Source organism: Humulus lupulus, chromosome 4, assembly GCF_963169125.1.
Source record: "Humulus lupulus chromosome 4, drHumLupu1.1, whole genome shotgun sequence".
Taxonomy (NCBI): Eukaryota; Viridiplantae; Streptophyta; class Magnoliopsida; order Rosales; family Cannabaceae; genus Humulus; species Humulus lupulus.
In genome coordinates, this window is record NC_084796.1 from 11882521 (window position 1) to 11910418 (window position 27898).

At 39.9% G+C, this 27898-nt stretch overlaps 1 protein-coding gene across 1 annotated transcript; it reads right to left on the bottom strand.

The window, feature by feature from the left end:
• Positions 1 to 1959: 1959 nt before the first annotated feature.
• Positions 1960 to 4620, bottom strand: LOC133828825 (protein STRICTOSIDINE SYNTHASE-LIKE 12-like). Its single transcript, XM_062258917.1, has 3 exons — positions 4347 to 4620; positions 2710 to 2979; positions 1960 to 2579 (listed from the first exon to the last, which is right to left on the bottom strand). Exons 1-3 carry the CDS (start codon positions 4577 to 4579, stop codon positions 2105 to 2107), a joined length of 978 nt encoding a protein of 325 aa, XP_062114901.1. The 5' UTR covers positions 4580 to 4620; the 3' UTR covers positions 1960 to 2104.
• Positions 4621 to 27898: the final 23278 nt, after the last annotated feature.

The window sequence follows — 27898 nt, forward strand, 5'->3', positions numbered from 1 at the left end:
CATTGTCACTCGTCTACGAAATAATATAGTTAAGCCCAACCCAAAGTTTGTCAATCCAACCACTACTCAAGCTCAATCAACGGAACCCCGTAACATTACTCAAGCTCTAAAAGATCCTCAGTGGCGTCATGCCATGACAGAGGAATATGATGCTTTGGTACGTAATGCTACTTGGGAACTTGTTCCCTCTCACCCATCTCAGAATGTTGTTGGCTGCAAATGGGTTTACCGAGTTAAATACAAATCTACGGGTGCAATTAAGCGTTACAAAGCTCGCCTTGTTGCTAAGGGTTTTCATCAACAGCCTGGGATTGATTATTCAGAGACTTTTAGTCTAGTTATCAAACCTACAACGGTCAGACTCATGCTCTCTCATGCAGTCACAAATGGGTGGAATATTCAACAACTTGATATTAACAACGCCTTTCTTCAAGGTAATCTCAATGAAAATGTCTTCATGTCACAACCTCTGGGTTTCCTGGATAAAGATAACCCCACTCATGTATGCAAGCTTAAGAAGGCTATCTACGGCCTCAAACAAGCTCCGAGAGCTTGGTATCAAGAGCTCTACACTTATCTTCTGTCTTATGGTTTTCACAATTCTATTGTTGATTCTTCATTGTTTATCTACAAGCATCATAATGTCACTTTTTATCTACTGGTATATGTTGACGATATTATTATTATGGGTCCTTCATCCTTAGCTCTACAAGTGTTTCTCACTAGCTTGGCCTCTCGCTTCTCCCTAAAAGACTTGGGGTCACTCTCATACAGGGCCGGCCCTGAGCATAGGCGGGTTAGGCCCGTGCCTAGGGCCCACCCCTACCCAAGGCCCAAAAATATTATGTAAACTCTTAAGTGTGTTCAAAGAATTTTTTTTTTTTTTTAAATTTACATAAAAAAATTACATATACAAAAGGGCCCATTTTTTTTCAAATTTATTAAAACCGTCTTAGGCCCACTTTTTTTCAGGGCCGGCCCTGCTCTCATATTTTCTTGGTGTTGAGGTCCTGCGTCATGAGCATGGGCTGTTCTTAAGTCAAAAGAAGTATGATCAAGATTTATTAGAACGTACCAAGATGTCAGCTGCTAAGCTGGTACCTACACCCATGGTCACTTATCCCTCTCTCAACCTCACTGATGGCTTGCCTTTAGCTAATCCTACTGAGTATCATGCACTAGTTGGCAGTCTACAATATCTATCCTTAACGAGGCCAGACGTTGCCTTTGCGGTTAACAAGCTCTCCCAATACATGCACAAGCCTACAAATCTTCACTATGCTGCACTCAAAAGACTCAATGCACATTTGTCCTTTATTATTATTATTATTATTTTGAGTTAGTTCCATTTCCATGATGTAGAAAAAATGATACTTTGGCTTGGTGATAAGTGGAAAGAGATTAAACAATTATAGAAAAAAAAAATCATACACGGTTCCATTGTTATTTTCCATTCAGTATTAACAAAGAAAGATTTTCCAGTCAAGTGATTCTAACCTAAAAATTAGATCATTTATAATGTTGATTGGCTTAGTTAAAATTCTTTTACAAAATATAGATCATTTATTTATTTATTTTTTAAAATTTTATTGAATAAGTTGTAAAATCTTTAAAAATTTTAAATTATTAAAAACATCGTAAAACTCTTAAACCTGAAACCTTGGGACCGACCACAACCACAACACCCTCACGAAGAAGCCACATAAACTCGGGATATATTTCAATCGTGATCAATACCATTTTTCTAATCTCTATAATTTATGTACTTCATTAAATTTACTATTTTTTTTTTTGTAATACCTTTCCAAAATACCCTAAATAGTTTTCACAACATGTTTCAAGTGATTTCCAATGCATGGCTGAACTATGATTATTTTTACCGAATTCAAGACTAATTAAATAGACCATAATCAATTATTTCAAAGCAAAATGCATTAATTGTAAAAATAAGAAGATGAATGGGTAATATATCTTATATTGTAGCAACTTTATTTAGAGATTGCAAGATTCACACACATTAGTTTTTCGAATTGTAACAACAAGAAAAGCATAATAATTGCTCATTTATTTATTTTTTGTCTAATTATATATGTATATAACTCTTTCATTTCTTCAACACACCAACAAAATCAGCTTGAAGGGATCCGACATAAAAGTTTGAACCACGCTGGCTAAATTCACTGATGGTAGTATTGAAATAATAGCGGTCAAGAGGTATAGTACGCAAAACGACACCGTTTTCATTAATGTTTATGGCTATAGGAACAGTCAGACCAAGACTCATTTTGTTAACTGCCACCCAAAAGGAGTCTCCTACTTGGGTCCTCTTGATGTTTGTAGGGTTACCTTGGAGGTTGAGAATAACTTGTGACTTAAAAGCCATGGGACCCCTTAGCCAAAATTTTATGATCCTCTTGGCTATGTACTCACTCACAAGAACAAACGAGCCATCAGAACTTAATGCCACTCCCACTGCTCCGCCAAGCCTCCTTAAAAGCACTGATACTTGTTTTGTTCTGTGGCTGTATTTTAGTAATCTTCCTGTTCTGTCATTTGCTAGAACTGCTGCTGTTATTTGGCTGCAACAACACGTGTACATTAACTTTTGATTTTGTAAAAATATTATATGTGGTCACATGAGATGAGTGCAAGGTTAACTCTACCATAAAATATTGATGTTTTTTTTTTCTTTGGGTGAGAAATGTATACCTCAGTTGGAATACAGAACTAGCATCTGCGAAATAAACATCTCCAGTGAGTTGGTCAACGTTTAAGCCAGAGAGAAACTTAAAAGGCACCCCTTCTGCCCCAGTGGCTAATGGCACTGCAAGTCTTTTCTTTTCTCCCACAAGAAACCCTTTATAAGCATCTGCAATATACAACTTCTTTTCTTTGTAATAGAAGTCTAGACCTTTTGGTCTCCCACAAATGGGTCCCAAAATAGCTGGATTATCTGTCCCATCACATTTTGAACTTGTCCTGAAATTATAATATAATCAAAGCTCCGCACGAAATTCTCACGGTGTGTTTGAATTTTTTTAACAAAAAAATAGAAATATTATTTTTATTTTTGTTTTTTATTTTTATTTTTAAAAAATAAAAATATGTTTAGTAACTATTTTTGTTTTTTATTTTTAAAAACAAAAAATAAAAAATGTATTTGATAACTTTTACTTTTATTTTTATTTTTTGTTTAACAATACAAAATGATGTGTTTATTTGAAAAAAAGAAGAAGAAAAACAATCAAAAAAGTCAAAAACTACTTAAAAAAATTTTGAAAGTGAAAAAAATTCAATGTTCAAAATTTAATGAATTTTAATTAAATTTTTTTTAAATAATAAATAAAAATAGAATTATCAAACACTATTTTGTGTTTAATTGTCAAAATTTTAATTAATTAAATAAAAAACTATTTTTTTTAAATGTTTGGTACAACACCTTAGTTTTAACTGTTTTTTACCTTAGTTTTAACTGTTTTTTTTTCTTGTTAACAGAGTATTCTTATATTTAACAGTAGATTGTAAACATAACTTAAACTTAAATAAAATTAAATAAATAAATAATTAAACAAATTAAAATAAGATATTTTACAATGATAACTATTTAAAAATAAGTAAATCATATATTTTATAACTTAAATAAAATTTAATTAAACTTAATATTATATTAAACATATAATATATAATCTTTTGTTGTCGCTGCCAAATTAAAAAATTAGAACAAATATAAACTTAAATAAAAATAAATAAATTAATTGATTAAAATATTATATTTTAAGATATTTTATGATAATTTAAATAATTAAATCATATTTATTTAAAAATAATAAAAGCATACATCAGTTATCTTACAAATTTGTGTGATAGTTTGTTTTTTATCAAGTGAATGAAGCTCTTTTATTCATCAAATTCACCGACATTGTGAGTTACATTAAAAACTAAAAATAGTTTATGTATGTATACTACTGTCTACGCTATGACTTTTTCTATTCTTATTTTATTTCTATTATTAATTTTTTTTAAATATTATTGTATTATATATATATATGTCATATAGCTAGGTAAATATATATATGTCAACGTTGTATTTAGATGTCATATATGTAGAGAATATTGATATGAATATTTATATATACTATAAAAATATAATTCATTCTATTACATATATTTTAGAAAAAAAACAATAAACCAATTTTTATTAAAATTATAGATAATGTTTACAACTTTAAAATTAAACAAACGTTGCTCAATGCTTCTACCTAGTATATATATATATATATATATAATTATATATAAAATGTTTCAAAATTAAGCATAACCCATTTTGATGAGTTGAATATTATTACCTGTGTGGTGAAGTGATGTACACTTCTACGAAATAAGATGTATTATATTTGACAATTCTACCATCAGAGATGCCTGTATACGGTCCTCTACCGAAGGAGTCAAAGGTGATGGAATCAGGACCTACTGAAGTTGATGGTAAATCAAGCTTTTGAAAGTTAAATAGAGATCGGGAAAGAACTGTATGTATGGAAGAAGATGAGAGAAAGAGAAAGAATAAGATAATGGTATTCATTCTTTGTTTGAAAGGCTTCAAATTATGCTTCCTTCGATCACCAGTTTTGACAAGTATTTATAGGAATTGAGATTCATTTTTCATAAAAGATCTTGCTACTATTGAATTGAATTTATTAAAGCAGCCTAACTTTGAGCCAAGTTGAATGAGAAAGATATTTACTATAATTGTATATATCAAAGCTAGCCTAACTGCAAGACAAGTGAGGTCATTGCCTAAGAGGCCTCCAAATATAAGGGCCCTATATAAATTTCATTTTTGGTCGTAACTTCTTAATTGTACAATGAGATAATATTGAGGAAACATGCATATATATATATATAAATCATATTTGTATGTTTGAAAATTCACCTGTAATTAAAATACCATGTAATTACTTAATAATTATATAATTTGAGATAATTGGCAGGTCTCAATTACGTTATTTAATTCTTATAGGCCCCATAAGAATTGAATGTAATTACATAGTGTAATTACTAATTACTATCAATTTTAAATAATATTTGTTACATATTATTATTTTTATGTGTGATTATTAATTGTTTTGACAAAAATGACAATAAGAATTCATAAGTAATTACCGTTTGTCATTCAAACATTTCTTGTATTTTAAAATATAGTATAATTACTCAGATATGTAATTACTACTAAAGTAATCACGCGACAAATTAATTACATAGTAGTTTCAAACACACTATAAGTTTTGGTTAGTTATATAAAATCCTTACTCTAAATGAAGGTCATTATAGTAACCATCTCATATACAATTTTGTTCGGGCTTCAGTTTGTAATTCTTGTGTATGGATCAAGTTTGATTATCTATGTATTCTGTTCTATCTAATTAGTACTAGAAAAATGGTATAGAAGAAAAAAGAAACGAAAATCAAGAATTTAAGAAATTTTCTTGAAAAAATAATAATTATTTATTTATTACTCTAATTTAGTAAGATCATAATCACATAATTACTATTTAAATATATATAATCAATTTAAATTTATATATAGAAATATAATTTTAATTCTAAAATTAAAATATGAAATAACATGTTCAAACCATTTATTGTTTGGGAAATTTTCAAAAAAAAATATATATAAAACTTATAATTCACGTGTAAATGAATAATTAACTCAAAACTACATAAATAAAAAAAAATATTCAAAATTACGGTCTTTTCTTCTCACCCAGCGACAACCATTGCCGACGGCAATGTGAGCTTCAATCTTCAACCGAAAATTAATCCTTCCAAATCCAAATCATGAAAGCAACCAAAATCATTTTAAATTCCAAAATACTAACAAAATTTGAGATCAAAACCCAAACTAAAATCAACTATTTTCATGAACCAGCCATTCCGATCAACATCTATTTTCATGAACCAACCATTCCGATTGGTGACCTCTCCAAATAGTTGCAACCTCTGCAACCCAGCCCAGTCCACTCAATTTCGATACTCATTAGTGCCAGTCTCAGTCACGACGTTGCCTTTTGTAGTTGAGTCTTCATCGACAGTATCCCAGCCCACTCCGCCTCCAGGGCTCCCTCTCCTTCTTGTTTTCGCTGCCACCAGCTACAAGGTATCCTACTACTACTACTGCTACTGCTACTGCTACTCATGCTGCTGCTGCTGCTACTACTACTACTATTAGTTTTTTTTAACTTTTGAATTTTTAGACTTGTTTCACTCGAAATATATATATTTATATATGTGAGTGTGTGTGTGTCACTATTAGATAACATTGAGTAGATAGCAAAATAAATCTTTTCTCAGTTTGATGTGAATCTTTTTGGATGTCAAAGTTAATCTTTCATTTGTGTTTTTCAGCTTGTTTAATGGCAAAGCAGAGGGGGATGTTTTTTAAGTTGGGCATTTAAAAAAAAAAATCATTTTTTCTCCCAAATTCCCAATATTGCAATGATTTTGATCATTTGTCAAAAGACACTTTTTGTTTTGATTATTCTCATGTATATATATATATTGATAGAAATTACTGTACAAATTGATAGAGCTATTAGTTGTTCAATTATAATTATCTTATAAAAAATTTAGAAATTTAGTTATTAATGTTCTTGAATACTATTAAGAAGCTTAGAGGACAAAATTGAATCTAGAAAGGCCTATGAGTTATTAAATTGCCATGGGTTGCTTGGGGCTACCTTGGGTTGCACAAACTTACATTTGAGATTATATTGGGTTGCATGGGCATGCATTTGAGGTTGTAGTGGGTTGCTCTAGGTTGTATAGGACTTGCATTTGAGGTTGCAATGAGTTACTTTAGGTTTCATTTGGCTTGTATTTGAGGTTGCATATGAGATGCAACCTTTTATCATTGTATACAACATATTCAACCTCTGTTGCAACGTCTACAACTTCTGTTGCAACATCTGCAAAATTTCATTGGGTTGCATGGTGTTGCATTTGAAATTTGCAAATGAGTTTTTAAAATTGTTTTAAGTTGCATTTGAGATTCAGTGGATTGCTTTAGGTTGCATGCTGGGCTTGCATTTGATGTTGCATTAGTTGCATGAGGATGAAATTTTCAAATGAGTTTATTAAAGTTACTTTAGGTTGCATGGAGTTGTATTAGACTTTCATTTGAGGTTGTAGTGGGTTGCTTAAGTTGCATACATCAAAATTAGCATATGAGTTTTTTTAAGTTGTCATGGGTTGCATTAAGTTGCATGAGGTTGCATATGAGTTTTCAGATTGGGAATAGTGGGTTACATAGGGTTGCATGGGCTTTGTTGAAATGTATGCAACTTCTTCAACCTCAGTTGCAACCACTATTGAAACATAAACAACTTCTCTTGCAACATCTGCAACCTCTTTTATAACATTTTCAAGACCTATGAAACTTGAGGTGCAATCTCTGTTGCATAGTCTGCAACCTTTAGAACATTAGGTGCAACATTTTTGACAACCTCTGTTGCAACATCTACAACATTTGAAAATGGGCTTGCATTTGAGGTTACAGTGGGTTGCATTTGAAATTACATTTGGGTTGTTTTATGTGGCATTGAGTTGCATTTGAAATTGAATTGGGTTGCATGGGGTTGGATGAGCTTACCACATGTTGCTTCAGGTTGCATGTGATTTGCAGTAGATTTCATTTTAGGTTACAGTTGGTTGTATTACAATGAGTTGAATGAGTTGCATAAGAATGAAATTAGAATATGAGTTTTTATGTTGTCATGGGCTACATAGCGTTGTAGTGGGTTGCACAGGCTTGTATTTGAGGTTGTAGTGGGTTCCTTCGGGATGCTATAGGTTGCATTGGCCTTGCATGTAAGGTTTATTTAGGTTGCATTTAAAATTATATTTGGGTTGCTTTAGGTTGCATTGGGTTGCATTTGAAATTGCATTAAGGTTGCATGTGGTGTCATGTATTGCTTTAAGTTGCATGGGGTTGGAGTGAGTGGCATTTGAGATTGTAGTGAGTTGCATGGATTGCATAAGAATGAAATTAGAATATGAGTTTTTATGTTGTCATGAGTTGCATGAGGTTGTAGTCATATGCTCATAAATCTAGACTTGCCTATTTGTTTTTTTCACATGCAAAGACAAATGAAGTTTATGAATATGAGAGTGAGTCCTGAATATCCATATCATTTTGTTGCCCCTCGCATGGCTCCAACAAATAATAGAAAGGCAATAGTAAAGGAAAAAGTCAAAACATTTTTCAATTTTGTTTATGGTATAGAAAATTTATTAATTTATTTTAGAAAAAACATTTATCTTATGTGTCTTAAGAAGGCAATCAGATCCTTAATTTTTCATTTATTCATATATCTAAAAAAAATATGAGTAAGCTAAGTAGAGAGTTCTTTTTTTTTCTTTTGATATATATATATATATAAGATTTTGATGTATTAAGTTCAAGTATTCCAAACAATCAAACATCTTACCAAAATTGAACTTTCTTTACTAGCTACTATTATTGTTTCTTAGCTACTCCGTTATATACATCAATATTCATATTATCTTAATTATTGAATAAGAAAACTCAATTGCACTTATATGCAATTATATATAAATTGTGTGTTTGTGAAAACGGTGCTAAAATCAATTAATAGCAATATTGTAGAGAAGCCGCAATAATTTGGGTATCAATAGAGTTTTAAAATTTTAAAGGGTTAATGATTTTTAAAATATTTAAATTTGAGAAATTAACATATGGTTAAAGAGAATGAAGATCATCAAAATCCTAATTGTTACTCACAGCTACCCACATGTTCTGAAGTCAAAGATTTCATATTTAGTCATTTATTACATACGGTTGACCCTCGTTTTGGCCAACTGACACGGAGTCAAATGCTTGATGTGATCGAAAGTATTGAATAAGATCCAATGCAAAGAAAAATAGACAACACAACAATTTATAGTGGTTCGGCCCCAAGAATTGGTAATGACCTACGTCCACTTAAGCTATTATTGATATTGATTCTCAAAGGAGTGATCAAAGAACTAGGGTTCTATGAGTTTTACAAACCTTAGAGGGATGAGTAATACAATCGAAAGATAATAGTCAAAATTCTCTTCTAAAGCTTAAATAAAAATTTACCAAAAGTCCCTCCCTTGAGCTATTTTTCTCTATTTATAGGTTCAAGGTGGGTTACATGTATCAATCCAAGATCCTTTATACCTGATTAATCGGATAATCAGGTATAAAGGGAAATAATCTCGGATATGATTACAACTGTACAAGATTACTCAAAAATATGCGGAGTATACGAGCAGTTTGGTCGTATATAAAATTCAAATGTTGTGTCAGGGGAACACCCCTGATTGATGGTCGAACAGAACCTCTGCCAGGTGTCAACCACGTGTTGAAAATATTTGCCACATCATCCACACCTGCTTTTTGGATAACATTTGCCGCCCAAGTTTATTTATTACGACCAGCAATAAATAAACTTTTAGGAAAATGACCCTTCGATTACCCCACCAAATATGTCAGAGTAGTTTGTGCCTCCTTGAAAAAAGTGACCTACTCATGTCCAATCATGCCTTTTCGGTTCCCAAGTAAACTTATGACGGCTATCACACTTCCCCGTGCTTCGAAAAAAGGGTAACTTATGATTGCCTCTTTTTAACATATCTCAGACAATACATATAGCCTTCACGATTACTTTTTCACCTTTTACTAGCTATCTTTTTGTCAAGAACACTCCAAGAACTCCCAAGACAGAGCCCAGAAACTTCTCCGAAGTTCATCCTTCACTGTTCCAAGAATCTGCTGCTCGCACGCCTAGAATCGAAGTTTCTCCAGGACTTCTCAATCTTTGTATAAGTAAATTTCGAAACTTTCGCACGCTTTACTCTGCTGTGCATGTCTGTTTATGCTAGCTTTTTAGGCTCTAAAACAACATCGTGTTCCTGGGTAAAAATATAGGAAAATTGGACGTTTGCCTGTTGATGTTAGATATGGTAGAGCATACTTGCTTTGTAGGGGTTATGAATCAGTTTGATAGTCGAGATCATAGGTTTAGGACGTAAAATCGAAGTAAAAATTCGTTTTTTAGGCTAGTTGAAAAATTGGGTTTTTCCCGCCCTTACTGGAGTTGAAAAAGCTTTTTCGGAAAAAAAATCTTACTTTCACTTTTTGATCTATTTTTCAAACTGTTCGTATGAAAATTTCAATTTTTCGTTAGAATTCTGCTATATAAAAGTTTGACTTTTGTACATGAACAGCGTTATTCTAACCATCTTCTTAGGCTCTTCCTCCTCACCTCCCCCTTTTTCTGTTTGCAGCTTTTAATGCCAGGCTTGTGGGGAGGTGAGAGGCCGATAGATGACGACTTGCTTGCACAGCTGCTCGAGGGTGAAGAACAACCAGCTCAGCGAATTCAAGAGATTCCCTTTTCGCGAATTTCTCCTCCAAGACCTCAACCAACTCCTGTCATCATGGGTCGTGCCAAGTCTACCGCCAAAAAGAAAAATCCTCCAAACCCTTCAGATCCTCCAGCCCAGCCTGGCTCGCAGACTAGGGTTCCCTCGACCAGTGGTCGGGATAATAATGCTCCTGACCCTCACATCTAAGTCAGAGCCGCTCCTGACCCTCACAATCAAGTCAAAGCCCATCGTCGGTATTCAGTTCTTCCTGACGTCAAGTGGTATCTTGCATCACTTAGTCATGTAACCCCTAGGATGCTAGCCAACTACTTTAGAAAATACGACCTTTCTGGGGTAACCCTCAAACTCCCTACTCCGGACGGGCGGGCGAATTTTCCTGGAGGCGTTTTTAGCGCCTGGTCGAGATATCACATAGAGGCTGGGGCTACTCTTCCTCTTCATCCATTCTTTCAGGGGGTGGCGAACTACTTTGGAGTCGCCCCCTTTCAAATCACACCAAATGGATATAAAATGCTTGCTGCGCTTTATGTCCTTTATAATCACAAAAAATGGCCAGAGCCTACCCCTCACGAGGTCAATTACCTTTTTGACCTTAAGTCCAACCCCCAACAGTCTGGTACGGGGTTCTTTCACTTTTTTCACCAGGAGGCTGGCCGAACCTTCCTGAGTGACACAACCCACATTTCAAATGTGGGGAAATACAGTCAGGAGTATTTCCTCACGACTGACATGGTCGCGAATAACCTGGCATTCACTCGAGGAGGTAAAAGTCTTTTTCCACTGGTCGTTGTTTTTACTTAGCATTTTTCCTTACATTTTTCTGAAACTTCTTGTGTTTTTCAGGCCCATGGTTGCGACCAGACCCAACACCAGACATGGTGTTGAGGTCTGCCATGTTGGCCAGCATGAAGGACGTTGAGAAGAGCGTCAAGTCTCTGGTCATCGAGGCCAACTTGAGGCTAGTTGGCCTTCTGGCCCCTCACCAGGATGTGAGGGAATTCGTGGCAGGAAGTGCCACTGCCGAGGAAAATCCCGAGCAGCAACCGCCAGTGTCTCCTCCTCGACAGAGACCAACTGGGGTTACAATCAGGGAACCCGTTGGCACCCCCCCAGCAGAAAGGTCTTCTGCCCCCAAAGGAAAGGGAAAACAAAAGGCGACCGAGTCCGTCATAGACTTAGACGAGTCCTCTGACGAAAATGGTACAATTATTTCATTCCTAGATAGCTTGCCAATTCCCTGTCACTTATTTGACGGGGATGGCAATTTTACATATACTCTAAACCTAAGGCCAGACTTCTTCATGCCAGAGAGTGAGTGTATGACTAGTAGAGTCAATAGTATAGCGACCAGTAGTAATAGCTCGAGTATTGGACTTTACAATTTTTCTTTATTTCTTTTCTGATGCAACATAACTTGTCATCTATCTTTGGCTCACTGTTTGCATCTTTACTTCTTTTGCAGAAATGGCCTATGCCAACATCTTCGACATCTACAGCACTCAGAAGGAAGAAGAAGTTCCCCTGGTTTGCAGAAGGAAGTCATCCAGGAGACATGATGGGGTATCCAGCCAAATGCCCTCGGCTAAGAGAAACTGAGCCTCGGGCCCTTCGGCAGATGGGCCTCCTGCCCAAGACACCGAACAACATCCTCTTGAGCGGGAGGTTCCACCTTCGAACGCTCCAGCTGCCAAAGCTCCATCACCCCCAGCCCATACTGAACAAACACAACAGGCTGGGGGGGCTTCTCTCGGGACGGAACTGTCACACCGTGCCCTAAGGTCTGCCAAGGACCGTCTGGCCAAAATCCTTAAACATGACCACGGCAAAGAGGCCATGGCAGGGACAGAGGAAATGGGGGTCGATCAGATCATCAACAGGGCCCTGAACGAGACAGCCAGTGTAAGCATCTTACTTTTCTTTACTTGCAATCTGATTTTCCTGAAGTCTGTCTAACACTTGTTTTTTGCGTAGGCCATGCTGACTTTAACGGCTGCCCGTCTGCGCTCGGGTGCCAGCATCGAGCAGTCCCATGCTTAGGATTTGAAGTTGATGGAGGAGCTTCAAGCTGTGGAGGCAAGGAATGCAGGGGAGCTTGAAGTGGTGACCCAGCAGAAGGACTCTTTGGCCGTGGATCTGGTGGAGAAACAGGCCTCTCTGGAAAGTGCCAGAAAACAGAGAGAGGAGTACCAGGAGGCCAGCCGAATCCACTGGCGCGAAGTCAAAAGGCTCGAGGGGGAAAATCTTGCGAAAGATTAGAGCATTGCCAGCCTAAAGAGCCAAGTGGAGCAACTCAAGCTCATGAACGCCAAAGACCTGGAAAGGTACAAGAACGCGACACTTCGATGCTTCTACGATTTTTGGAAGCATAACCAAAGTGCCAACTTCGACTATCTTCCAAAGGATGCTAGGAAAGTTGAGTTGGCTCGCTGCGCTGTTTGCCTGGCTGCCGAAGAAAGGGCCAGAGTTCCTGCTTCCCCTGAAATTTCGTTGGCCATGGGGATGGATGGAGGGGAAGCTGTAGAAGAAACGGTCAACCAAGATGTTCCCCAAGATCCTCCTGCTGCCCCTTAGCTAGTTTTTCCCTTGTTTTCTTTTTCTTACATAACCCACGGGCCATGATGTTAAGACATTATTTATTTTCTTATTGCTGCACGGGCAACTTTTTCTTTTAAACTTTATCATTTACATCCGAGCAGTACTGCTCGCGGTGTAAAATGATTCTTTTGATATTATAATATTTTTTCTTTATTATAACATCTGTTCGCATGACCGAACTTAGCATAGTACTTTGGTTTGACTTAACAAAATATATAAAATTTTGAAAAATACTCTAAGTACCGTAGCATGCTTTCACTTATTTTGCTCATGTGTTTACATACCTTTTGGTATGCTTTGCTTCGTATGTGCCTTATATGCCCCTCAAGTGATCGAGGAGCTTTAGGTCCTTGGTCACTTGCCTTGACCAAAACCTGTACGAACATTACTGCTCGGTATAAAACATGAAAGTTGTAATACAAAAAAACAACACACGTAATGAGCAAATACTTGTAAACAATTACAAAGTTTGGCAAGAATGACTGGTTGCGCACAGTCCCTTATAATTCTCGTATTAAATGGACTAAACATGTCTTTACGAGTGATCTTAAAAAAGATCTTACACTTATAAGCGATTAGCCATATCTCATGACCAACCCTTTTTCAAAAACTTGTAAAAAGAAAAAATAAATACAAGCCAGTCCACTGATAATACTTGCGCAGATGTTCTCCATTCCAATAACATGGAACGAGATCTCCATTCAAGCGTGCAAGTTTGTAAGTGCCTGGATGAAGGACTTCTTCAATCTGGTAAGGTCCTTCCCAGTTTGGCCCGAGTACTCCAGCAGCTTGGTCGCGGTTGTTTAAGAAAACTCTTCGAAGTACCAATTCCCCGACGTTGAACTTTCTTTCTTTCACTTTAGAGTTAAAATACCGAGCGACTTTTTGCTGGTACGTAGCAACTCGGAGCTGGGCTTTTTCTCGTTTCTCCTCGACTAGGTCTAGGGACTCCATCAACAATTGGTTATTTTGTTTGTGGTCGTATGTTATTCTGCGGTGCGAGCGAGGGCGGATCTAACTCGACAGGCAACATGGCTTCGTACCCGTATGCTAAGGAAAATGGGGTATGACCTGTTGCTGTTCGGTGGGATGTTCTGTACGACTAGAGGACTTCAGGCAATTGTTCTGGCCATGCTACTTTAGCTTCCTTGAGCCTTTTCTTCAGGGTATCTTTCAATGTTTTATTAACTGCTTCGACTTGCCCATTTGCTTGGGGTTGAGCAACTGAAGAAAAGCTCTTGGTGATGCCATGCCTCTCGCAGAAGTCTGTGAACAAGTCACTATCAAACTGGGTGCCATTGTCCGAGACAATCTTTCTTGGCAATCCATATCGACAAACAATGTTTTTTATAACAAAATCAAGTACTTTCTTTGTCGTTATGGTTGCGAGCGGCTTAGCCTCGACCCATTTTGTGAAGTAGTCGACAGCTACCACTGCATATTTCACACCACCTTTCCCTGTAGGCAAGGACCCGATTAAATCTATACCACATACTGTGAAGGGCCATGGACTTTGCATTTGCTTTAACTCGTTGGGAGCTATTAGTGGGATCTTCGAAAACCGCTGACACTTATCACACTTTCGCACGAACTCCATCGAGTCCTCATTCATCGTTGCCCAGAAATATCCCTGCCTTAGAATCTTTTTCGATAGGATTTGCCCCCCAGCGTGGTCTCCGCAGAAGCCTTCATGTACCTCCTTCATCAGTTCTTTAGCCTTTTCTGGTGTAACACATCTGAGTAGTGGCATTGAGTATCCTCTTCAGTATAAAATATCATCGACCAGGATATACCTTGCAGATTGTCTCTGAAGGGTCCTGGCTTTGTTTCTGTCTGCTGGTAGTGTACCATTCGTGAGATACTCTAAGTATGGTGCCATCTACGTATCTACTAACTAGATCACCATACTGGTTTCGTCTGCTCGTATGCTTGGTGCGCATAGCCGCTCAACTGGCACTATGTTTAAAGTGTCAGCATCTTTTGCACTCGCGAGTTTGGCTAAGGCATTCGCGTTTGAATTCTGGTCTCGAGGTATTTGTTGGAGGGTATATTTTTCAAATTGTGCCAATAGATCCTTTGTTTTGTTCAGATAAGCCACCATTTTTAGGCCTCGTGCTTGGTACTCCCCGAAGACCTGATTCACCACCAGCTGTGAATCACTGTAGATATCCAGCACTCTTATGTTCATGTCTTTGGCTAATCTTAATCCAGCGAGTGAGGCTTCATATTCATCTTCGTTGTTCGAAGCGGTGAAATCAAACCTAATTGCGTAGTGAAATCGATGCCCTTCTGGCGTTATCAAATCACTCCTACTCCTGCGTGGGATTCGTTGGATGATCCGTCTGTGAATAGTTTCCACGAAGGAGCTTCAACTTGAGGCTCAGGCGCATTAGGCTTTTCACCATGCTCGTTATTTGGGAGTTCAGTGAATTCAGCAATGAAGTCAGCCAAGACTTGCCCTTTTATTGCTGCTCGCAGTGAGTATGGTATATCGAACTGCCCGAGTTCGACTGTCCATTTCAACAAACGACCAGCAGCCTCTGGCTTTTGCAAAACTTGCCGAAGGGGTTGGTCAGTCAGGACTGTAATTGGATGGGCTTGGAAGTAAGGACGTAACTTTCTTGAGGCCAAAATTAGACAATAGGCTAACCTTTCAATGGGAGGATACCTTAATTCGGCTCCGATCAACCTCTTGCTCACATAGTATACCGCCTTTTGTTCGCCTTCTTCTTCTCTTACCAACATCGCACTAGCAGCATATTCGGTGATCGCCAGGTATATGAACAAAGTTCCCCCATCTATAGGCTTTGATAAGACGGGAGGCTGCGCCATGTGGGCTTTTAAGGCTTGGAAAGCTTGTTCGCAGTTTTCAGTCCACTCGAACTTCTTGTTGCCTCTAAGTAGATTGAAGAAAGGAACGCACTTATTTGTTGATTTTGAAATAAACCTACTAAGTGCGGCAATCATTCCAGTCAAACTTTGCACATCTTTGATCTTTATTGGCGATTTCATATCGATCAGGGCATTGATCTTCTCGGGATTAGCTTCGATTCCTCTCGAATTGACAATAAACCCCAAGAACTTCCCTAATCCTACTCCGAAGGAACATTTGAGAGGATTTAGCTTCATCTGATATTTGTTCAGAACATTGAAATACTCTTGTAAATCATTCACATGTCCTTCTGCCTTTTTTTACTTTACCAGTATGTCATCAACGTACACCTCCATGTTTATCCCGATTAACTCCTTAAACATGTGGTTAACTAGTCGCTGGTAAGTCGCACCAGCGTTTTTCAATCCGAAGAGCATTACTTTGTAACAGTATAGCCCTGTATCGGTCCGAAAGCTAGTGTGATCCTCATCAGGGGGATGCATACTAATTTGATTGTACCCTGAGTATGCATCCATGAAGGAGAGGATCTCATGGCCTGCAGTTGCATCGACTAGCTGGTCGATCCTTGGGAGTGGGAAGCAATCTTTAGGACAGGCTTTGTTAAGGTCTGTGAAATCGACGCAGGTCCGCCATTTTCCATTCGGCTTGGGAACTAGCACTGGATTAGAGACCCATGATGGATAAAACGCCACCTTGATGAACCCATTCTCCTTCAGTTTTTCAACTTCTTCCTTTAAGGCTTTTGATCTGTCTTTATCGAGCAGCCTTCTTTTCTGTTGCACGGGTGGAAAGCTTTTGTCAACGTTCATGACATGGCTGATGATTGCAGGATCTATCCCAACCATGTCTTTATGAGATCAGGCGAAAACTTCCTGGTTTTTCCTCAAAAATTCCACCAGTGCACATTTGGTTATTGTCTCTAAATTTTTGCCAACCTTCACTACTCTGGTCGAAAACTCTTCGTCAAGTTGGACCTCTTCAAGGTCCTCGAAAGGTCCTATATCTTCTTCAAAATCCCCAAAGCGAGAATCTGAGTCTCTATCCTCACTTTCGGCAACACCCTATTTGGTGACTTCATCACCTGAATGGGCTTGTACCTCAATGGCCATTTGCAACTATTTTGGGGGAGCACTCCTCAACATACCCATCTTGGCCTTAGTGATTGAGGCATTGTAGCACTCCCTTGCTTCCCTCTGGTTTCCCAATATGCGTCCTACCCCTGGGTCTGTCGGGAATTTCATGGCTAAGCGCCATATAGAGGTGACGGCCCGAAGGTCGACCACTATCGGCCTTCCAATCACTGCATTGTATGTCGAAGGACAGTCAACTACTATAAAAGTAGTGAGTAATGTCTTGTTGGCAGGCGTAGTACCTGCTGTCACTGGAAGCCTGATTGACCCCGTTGGAGCGAGTCCCTCACCAAAGAAACTGTAAATTGTTTGGTTGCAAGGCTCCAAGTCCTTTGTGGACAACTTCATTCGTTCCAGCGAAGATTTATACAGGATGTTAACTGAACTTCCTGTATTGACCAGTACTCTCTTTACCATCATATTGGCAATCTGAACATCCACAACCAGCGGATCGGAATGTGGGAACCGGACATGTTGGACATCATTTTTAGAGAAAGTTATTACATCGTCCTCTGTTCGAGCCTTTTTTGTTGCCCGATCCTCCACAGTCATCATCTCGATGTCCTGGTCATGGCGTAGGGTCCGAGCGTATCGTTCCCTTGCCTTTCCACAATTTCCCGCGAGATGCGGGCCTCCGCAGATGGTGAGTAAGGTGCCTGCCACGGGATCAGGCTGTAAAGGTGGTGAGCATTGCCGTGGAAGCGCCTGCTCGTTTCCACCCGGAGCCTCTCGTTGGGAAGCTCCCGCGGCTCGCACGTATCTCCTCAAATGTCCTTGTCTAATAAGGAACTCGATTTCATCTTTCAGCTGGCTACACTCATTCGTATCGTGTCCATAGTCGTTGTGAAAGCGAAAAAACTTGGTTGTATCCCTTTTTTAAATATCCTTTCAAATGGGAGCGGGTCTTTTGTAGGGTACATTGGAACTCGTGGCTTGATACACCTCTGCTCGAGACTCAACAAGGGCGGTATAGTTGGTGAACCTTGGCTCATAACGGTTGCCCTTAGGGCGCTTACTTTCGGAAATAGAGGGCTCGTTATGGGGTCGTTTCCCCCCATTCTTGCCATTGCCATTCCCGTTGCCTTTGCCGTTGCCGTTGGGCTTTGACCCATTGGCGGCTTTGGCGGGGTCTTCAGTCCCTTTGTCCTTATTTGGGGGCTTTCCTTCACTAGCAATTGCATCCTTGAGCTTGATGTATCGATCAACTCGATCCAAAAACTCTTGGGTAGTTTTAACCCCATGCTTCCTGAGGCTACTCCAAAGGGGCGTACGACGCCTAACTCCTGCAGTTAGGGCCATCATTTTGCCTTTGTCTCCCACTGTTTTGGCCCCAGCTGCCGTTCGCATGAAACGCTGGACATAATCTTTCAGTTGTTCTTCTTCTTGCTGGTGTATCTCGACCAGCTGGTTTGCCCCAATGGGGTGCACACGACCCGCGTAGAATTGTCCGTAAAACTCCTTTACGAACATCTCCCAGTATAATATACTTGTAGGAGGGAGCTTAAAGAACCACTCCTATGCAGCATCAGAAAGTGTTGCAGGGAAGATCCTGCATCGAGCATCTTCAGACACCTTCTGAATGTCCATCTGTATCTCAAACTTGTTGACATGAGATACCGGGTCACCGTACCCATCAAAGTTTGGAAGTGTGGGCATTTTAAACTTACTGGGGGTCTCATCCATGGCGATCCTTTGTACGAAAGGGGTGCCCCTTCTCTTGTCGTACTCGATATGAGATGTTCTTCCCCCAACCAGTTGTTGCACTGCTTGGTTTAGGGCATCTATTTGGGCTTGGACGGCCTCTGGGATTGTCGGTGCAGCTAGCGCCGGGGGGGCGTACTCATCATGCTTCTCACGCCGATCGTTGAGTACATCCCTCAAATCATCATCGTGAGGCCGCTGCTCGCTAGCTGCCAATCGGCTGAACACATTATTCTGCCTGGGTTGCCCCCCAGCATTATGGCTAACTGGCCTATTTTCTCTGGGAGGTGGAGTCCTGCCTCCACCTTTCTCCTCTTGCCTTCGACCAGCATTCTTCTTGCCTGAATCAACATCATTGTAATCATGTCCATCTCTGAATTGTGGCTGACTTTGGTGCGAACGACTGTTTGCACTATTCCCGTGGGCTGGTCTTCCACGAGCGTCGGGGGGTGGCCTGCGTTGGTCGTGGTGTCCCCATGCACTGTTGTGCCGTGTGGGGCCCCTGATCGCAGAGCCAGACTCTGGATTCCTCCTGTTAGCAGAAGGATGTGGCCCCTTGCTCGGTAGGTTTGGCTCCTTTTCTAGTGGGCGTCTAGGGCTATGGGGCTGGTGCCCTACCTTATTCTTCCTTGAGCGCAGAGGATTGCCTCGACCAACTGGGGATGGAGGTTGTGGTCCAAGATTCCTGGGTGGGGCCTCATTCTAAGACACAGGTGGCTGCTCTGCCCTTTGAGAGGGAAAATCCGGCTGAGAAGCTAGTGCAGCCTGATTCCTTACCAGTTGGACGGCTGCTTCAAGGGCGACGATCGCGTCCCTCTATCGACGGTCCATCTCGGCTTGTCACTCACTCAACTCCTGACGCTGACACTCTATTTCTTGCTGCTGTCGCGCCATGGTTTCTGCAACACTCTCTTGACTGGCCCTCAGATTGGCCAATTCCTCTTGCAATACTCCAAAAGTAGTTCTCAGCGTTTCGGAGTCCAGTTCCTCCTCATCAAACTCCAAGCGTGGCTCATTCTCAGCCATGTTTGGGGGTGGAGGTTGAGACGGTGCAGCGTCAGCAGCCTGCCCAGTTTTCCTGGATGTCTTTGCCATTAGTACCTTCAACAACTTCTTCTCAAGCTCTCAATGAAAGCACCAGAATGTTGACTCTCATTTTGGCCAACTGACACAGAGTCAAATGCTTGATGTGATCGAAAGTATTGAATAAGATCTAATGCAAAGAAAAATAGAAAACGCAACAATTTATAGTGGTTCGGCCCCAAGAATTGGTAATGACCTACGTCCACTTAAGCTATTATTGATATTGATTCTCAAAGGGGTGATCAAAGAACTAGGGTTCTATGAGTTTCACAAACCTTAGAGGGATGAGTAATACAATCGAAAGATAATAGCCAAATTTCTCTTCTAAAGCTTAAACAAAAATTAACCAAAAGTCCCTCTCTTGAGCTATTTTTCTCTATTTATAGGTTCAAGGTGGGTTACATATATCAATTCAAGATCCTTTATACCTGATTAATCGGATAATCAGGTATAAAGGGAAATGATCTCGGATATGATTACAACTGTACAAGATTACTAAAAAATATGCGGAGTATACGAGCAGTCTGGTCGTATATAAAATTCAAATGCTGTGTCAGGGGAACACCCCTGATCGATGGTCGAACAGAACCTCTGCCAGGTGTCAGCCACGTGTTGAAAATATTTGCCACGTCATTCACACCTGCTTTTTGGATAACACATACAAATCGTAAAACTGAATATATAAAATTTAGATTATTGTATAAATAGGTTACAAATAGAGTTGTAACATACTGCGAGGGTTACAACATCCGGTAACTAATTGTTATAGATTTGTAACTCCCACAAGTTTTTACTTTTAATAGTAAAAGGAATTACCAAAATATTTTATTTTGAAATATGTGAGTTATTAGATATATATATATATATAGTTGTCATGGATTTGCATAAATGATATAAAATTAATTCTTGGGGATTTCAGGATGTTTTGGCACTTTTTAAGTGTTAAAAATGAGCAAAGAAACAATAGCGTCTGCGTTACGTTGCTCATTATGCAGCGACAAATTGCACGTGAAATATACCAGGTGACGTGTCGCTTGATGCTAGGTGACATGTCGCTTTGTCCCTCGCCTAGCTAGATAATATGTAACTGCTCAACATGTTGAGTTATTTTAAATCATTTTGCTTGGTTTCAACAACTCATATAACCGCCAAATCTTTCATTTAGTTCATGAACGCCTAATTGATGATTGGTACTAGCCAAGGAATTTGTGGTACTCATTCAAATAAAACGAAAGCATTGCATCCTTATCCTATAGTACTAGGCAGAGAATCTATAGGCTTGATCAAACCTAAAAGCTTTTTTAATATACTATAGAGAGGTCCCATAGTACTTGAGAAATGGTGCAATAAGCTTTTTGGAAAAATTTCTTAGTAATAACTTGTTCAAGCCAAGTGACACCTACCAGCTATTCACTTTTCGTTGTGTGAGTAAGAGTTGTTTATTTTTTCCTTCTTCTATGTTCTATTGTGTTTACTCGTATTGTTATGCTTTGAATTATATTATTTTTCTAATCTATCTCTACCTTTAAATTTTGCTTATAGTTGTAACTTTCTTTCTATTTTCTCTACTACTATAGTTATATTGTATTTTGAGCATTGAGTTGTAATCTTATCTTGTGTTGTTTTATTCTCCTATTATATTTTATCCTAACATTTATAATAGGTTATTAAAAATGTAACCATGGTGACATAATTATTAAAACTCCTTCCATATATCAATACATATATAAATGTCTAGTTTTTATATAATTTTCATTTTTTTATTTTAAATTTGGTGGGTATATCCCATTTCTTAAAAAAAAAAAAGTCAGGGAGCAGCTGCCCCTAATCCTGTCTCAGGTCCATCCTTGCTCATCACACATCCTAGCTTACTCAAATCTTTTCCTATTGTATTTTTAAATAAAACATGTTATTTATTTAAGGCAAATTTACACCATTAATTTCTTTTTGCATTTTAATTACAAAAATGACTTCACTATTTTTTTTACAAATATTTCTTCCATCATCAAAATATATCACAATAAAAAATAATACTACTTGAAATTAGAAAAGGGGAATATTGCCAGCTCAACATGAAAAAAGAGACACCAATCTCGTTGTTAGGATTTTTTTTCCGTTTTTATGAGATTTTCAAAAGTAATAACCACTTGGCTGCTGCTTTTGATACCGATAAGATACTGATTACTTTTTCATAAAAAGCTTCATTTTTTGATTATTTTATTTCAGATACGATTTGGTTACCGCTAAGCTTATTTGTAGAAAATTGATTATGTTTAGATACTGATTAATTACATTTACAAACATAAATTCATTTTTAAGTTATATTGTGATGTCTTATTATTTAAGATACTCTTACGTTACCTTCAAATCTATTTTAAAACTAATTAGTTACCATATAGTATAACAAGTTGACATATAGTTCATTAGCAAATGAGACTATTTTTTAGTATACAACATTGTAACTTTAAAAGAAAACTTATAATACTTTTTTAGTCACCCATTGTTATTTACATATGACTTATAGGAGTTTTCTAATTAACCAAGCGAAAAAAAAACTTATTAGAAGCTACTTTAGAATCATAACAAATAATACACATTTTTGGGACATTTTAATTTACCTCCTACTTAATTAAATTTAAAAGCAACTGCAAAGTTACTTTCAAACATAACACAAACCAATCAATCAATTTCTACAAATAAACTTGGAGGTAACTAAAATAACGCTTATTATGGAATGGTAACCAGTTGATATCTTAAGAATCCAAAAAGTTACTTTTAAAAATCTCTAAAAAACGAAAAAAAAATTTAGGCAGCGAGATTGCTCCCATTTTTTCCGTGTTGAGCTAGCAACACTGCCACTTTTTGTGGGATATTTTTTTTTTAAATAAGGCATGGAAATGGTATTATTTTCAAATAAAATATGTGATTTTTGTAATTATTTTTGTTTTGATGCTATTTGTTATCATTATTTTTAGTCAAGTGATTTTTATAAATAAAGTTTGTTTTAGATATATTATTGTAAAGATCCCTTTATTTAATCTCTTTTTATAAAAAAAAAATCTCAAGCTTTCTAGATTCACTTCAATAATAAGCATTCAGATAAGAATGATATATATCTAAGAAACAAACAAATAAGTTCTTATGTTATTTCCACATGTAATATATATGTAAGTTAATCACAAACTTCAACCACAATTTACCATTTTATGATCAAAATTAAGGTCTTGTCAATAATAGATCAAGTTTCTAACCTAGCAATAAATGGTTACCTAACTAATCCTATTGCACGCTAAAATGAATTTAATAATAATCATGGCATTCAAATCAAAAGAGTATAAGAAAATTCTAATAAATAAATTAGAAATTAAAATTAAATTATTAAAATATTATCCAATCAAAATGTTTAGGGCTCTGAACTAGCCTCCAAATAATTATGAAACTAATACTACTCATTATGAGAGTAAAGAAAAATAGTAGGATGGGATAACTCAATTGCAAAAGTCCTCTCATTATTTTATTTAAAAAAAAAAACTCTATTTATAAGGTTAGGGTTATTGAAAGTGTTCTTCATATCAGGCCTTAAAATATATTATTGAATTTCAAATGTCGTACCTAGAGAAGTTGTTATCTTGTTACTCAATTTTCAACAAGTAAAGTCCAAATTTAAATTTCACTTATAGACGTGAATTTGTAAGAATTCAAATAAGTTCACAAACCAATGAGAGTGCTACATTAGGCCCAATAGGGACAATTGTTTTATTAGAGTACTCTCAATGGATGCTCTACTCTATTTTTTAAAATACGTTCCCAAAACACACATTTTTCTATTTTACCGTCAAGTTTTACATTATACCATACATCGACTTCTCTATATATTTCTCTACATTATTTAAATATTATATATTTAAACATATTTTATTAATTAAAGTAAAATAAAATAATTGAAAAAGAAAAAAGAAATAACAAATATATATGTTTACAGAGATTTTCAGAAACTATATTAATAAAAATTAAGCGAGATTAATAATAAGGGATTTAGAAGATATAAACAAAATTTTTACGTGGTTGGGGCGTTAATGAGCCTTAGTCCACGAGACAGTTGCATTAGAGCTTGGAAAGTCTATAACAATGGAGTTTTTCTCTTTGTTTTAGTAGAGTAACTGTATACAAGCTAAAGAGAGACCCCTTCCCCAGTGCTCTATCACATGTACTTATAGGCTCACAGGAGCACTAGGCTTGGACCGGGCTGACCCGGGCCCAACAAAGGTATAAATACCACTGGCTTCTCTATCGGAAGCCCAATACAAAGGATAAACACATAAAAGACAAACATTAACTGGAGCCCACTGGACCAGCCCAAAGCCCATTCGTCACCCGAAAAATTGGGGCTTTTGGTCTGGGCATTTCGAGTTACGAGGAAATTCAGGGAACAAGATCGGTCAGAGTAGTGGCGGCGCAGGTCTAAACCAACGGCGTACAATCCCGAGGTGGCCTTTTCCGTAGGTGAGACGTGGGGACAACTCCCACGCTTCATGGGGCGGATTCAGGGTCACGGATGCTTTATCCTGCTAACCCTGAGGACTCGACCTGGGTTCGTTTACCTCTGTCCCTCTTCGTTTACCGTAAGCCCGAATCATCTACCTAGAGCCTGGATCGTTACCAAGATTTGGGACCATTTGCATACATCTTGACCGTAACCCCAAACAGCTGTACGTCTCCCGGATGAACGTCCCGGAACATTTTTCCTGGACACCGTCCGGGTCTGGACCCACACTTGGGTCGTCGATGTCAATCACTTCCTGCCAAACGGGCATGGGCTGGGCCCAACCCCAATTGCCTAGTTAGTTAGCCTGGACCACCATCCCGGGCCCAAGGCAGGAAATGGGGATAACATTTACCCCCCAAGCCTTCACCTGGGTCCGCGAGGTGGAGGCTTGCCTTGCTCCCGGATACTCCACGGTTATCTTCTCAGTTCCTGCTTAGAATCGTGGGTCCGTGGCACGGGGCAGTGCGCGTTGGGCGCATGTGGAGCCCGAACCATTTACCAATGTCCGGGTTCGTTTACCGAAGTCCCGTTTCATGACGAGGGACACGTATCACCCAGAAGCTGCTGCAACGATGGCTCTTGACCTCGAAAGGTCATCAACCACCTCAAGGGTCGCTAGGCCTAGGCTAGTGCGTCAGCACGGATTCCGAAGCGTCCCATTCGCATGGGGGTCCTTCATTAATGTTTCTGCGCTGAGGTGGACCGTAGGATGGGGTGACCCTTGAAATTCCCCTCTCCTGGGACGTCGGATCGAAATGGAACGGATCCAGCACTCGAGTGGATTCATTAATGCCTCTGCACGATCCTGGACCGTCCGATGGGGGATTTCCTATCCGCTGGATCAGAGACCAGGATTTGGGTCTCTATAAATACTCCTCAGGCATCCATTTGAAACTTTTACACTCTCAAGCCATTCTAAGAACTCTGAGGATTCGTTTATGTCCGATCTTGCCGACGACATCTTCCACCATCTGCTTACTCTGCGCCGTCGCCTTTTTCCAACAGTTCTGGCATCTGCACCTCTGCCTGAGCGCACGTCCTCAGCCTGTCCTGTCGACGAGCTGCTGAATTTCCTTCGCCAGTTCAAGACTGAGATTCTGCCGTCCTTATCGCTGGACAACAACCATTTTTCACGACCAGCCATTCACAGTAAGTCCTTCTACCATCTGCCTTAATAGATATATGAACGTAGGTTCTATCCTTTTGCTCATATGTTTAGGCTGCTAGAACTTGTTTGTGCTTAGGATTAGTGCTAGGGAGACTGCCTGGTCCGGGTCGCTTTGGGTCTGGATGCTTCCCGGACAGGCGGTGGAACCTATTTAGTAATCCACTTTTTGTTCCTGATCTGGGTCTCGTGGTTCTCTGGTGAACCCGGACCTGATCTGGAGGGGACTCCAAGCAGTCCGTAGGAGGCCCCCCGTACCTTAACCGACTTTCTTGGGTTTCGATATTGACTGCTTGGTTTGTCTTTTCTTTACTCCTAGATCATCAGCTATGACGTCGGGCGTCACCCTTCATTCGGAGGAGGAAGTCAACAGGGCCCCCGTCCTCCTTCTCAGGTCCCGGACCCCTAAAGGCAACAGATGGGAGATGGACACGGTACCGAATCTATTTCGGAATTACCGGATGATGTTCGTTCTGGAGAAGCGCCTGGGCATAGAGTCCACTCCCGGACTCTTCCACAACCGCTTGGCCAGGAAAGAGGAGCGGGCGTACACCTCTGTGAACGGGTTCGGGGCCTGGAGCGCAGGCCACATTAGTGTGGGAGCTACACTCCCGCTTCACGATTACTTCGTATGGTTCCTAACATACGTGGGGATCGCACCCTTCCAGCTTCTACCCCAAGCCTACCGATTGCTTGCGGGATGGCGCGTCTTCTGCGTCGTGAAGGAGATCGCGGAGTCGACCCCCGCGGAAATCTTGTACTTCTACAAGATGGAACCGCAAGTCAACGCCAAGGACAAGACCTTGGATGGCTTCTACAGGCTGAAGCTGTGGGGCAACTATCCTGCTCCTACAAGCGCCTGGAAGCATCCCCCGGACGTCCGACATTACTGGTTCATGATGTCCGGGTTCCTCGTGGAGAAGAACCCCATGCTGATGCTAGACTTCCAGCGAGTGGGTAAGTGCTTTCCCGACCCTACTTTGTCGGTTTCCCTTTTTCTTTCTTATTTCTCACTGTATTACATCGAGTGGCAGGACCTTTTGCCCAGACTCCTCTCACCCAGTTCATCTTGGACCGGAAGAAGCTCTACTCTGGGCTGAGCGCGGAGGATCTGGACGTAGGGGGCTACGTCAATACCGACAATCTCCGACTAGTCGGACTGCTCGCGGCCCACCAGACTATCGATGCCCCGAGCCTTCGGGGAATACAGCGCGAGAAGAATCCCACCATAAGGGAGCAACTGGCCCTGGAGCACATCAGGGAAGTAGAGGCTGTGGCACTTGCGGACGCGGCCAAGCGGAAGAGGGACTTGGCCCAGTCGGAGGCGGCCGCTTCAGAGGAACTGGAAGCCCTCTTCGAGGAGGCACTGCCGAACACAGGTACCCCCAGGGCTAGCATATCAGGGCGAGGTAACTCACCTTTGATCTTAACTTATGCTCCCCAAGTTGAGGACTTAGCTAGGGATAGGCTAGCACTTCGAGGCCCCGCGTTCGGGGCTGACGGGGAGACGAGACCTTCGTCTCCCTTTCCCGTAGGCTCAAAAGTTCTCATGTTCTTGTCCGGGTTCCTTCAATACGAGAATTTCCTGAACCTGGACGACATGGGGGATCGAGTTTACTTTTTCGCGTTAGATGAGTTGAGTAACGCCCGGGGCTTAGATAAGGGTTTGTCCCGGGTCACTCTTAGTTTTGACCTCTATTTTCTTGTTAATCGTACTAACTCCTTTTCATTTGCGTTTGTTGCAGGAGACTCCGACATGTCTGATCCCGTGGATGAGATGAGGCAGCTTCTTGAGGTCCGGGCCGCTAGGGCGGCCAAGGTCGCGGCAAAAAAGGCTACCAAGAAAACATCCGAGGCGCCGGGCCCGGACCTCTCCCACAACAAGGAGACGCCAGGGGCGGATCCTCGACCCGGCGAGGTCGCAATTGTTGCGGTTCCTGTTACGGCCGTGGACCCGGCCACCGTCCCTGACCTCGCTTAACCCCCGGTGATCAATCTGGAGCCGGAACCTGCGGTAAGCTAGAGTTCCGGGAATAGGGTCGCAGATTTGGGCGTGGCGGAGGCCGAAAATGGGAACAAGAGGCCCCGGGAGAGGCGCGCTGGCTCGGCCGGAGAGTCATTCGGGGAAAGTCGCCTCGCCGCAAAGGAGATTCTGGCGACACTGGCCCTTCCCATCCATCCGGCCCTACCTGAGGAGGGGGAAGCCGTCTTTCGGGACGAGCAGTCCAAGCTCATTTCCCAGACCTGGGAGAGTGGCCAGGAAAGGAGGGACGAGACATACAAGGCCCTGACGATTCGTCGTCAGGTTGAGTTCGCTGAGCGCCCGACGGCCTTCAGTGTCCCACAACCGATTG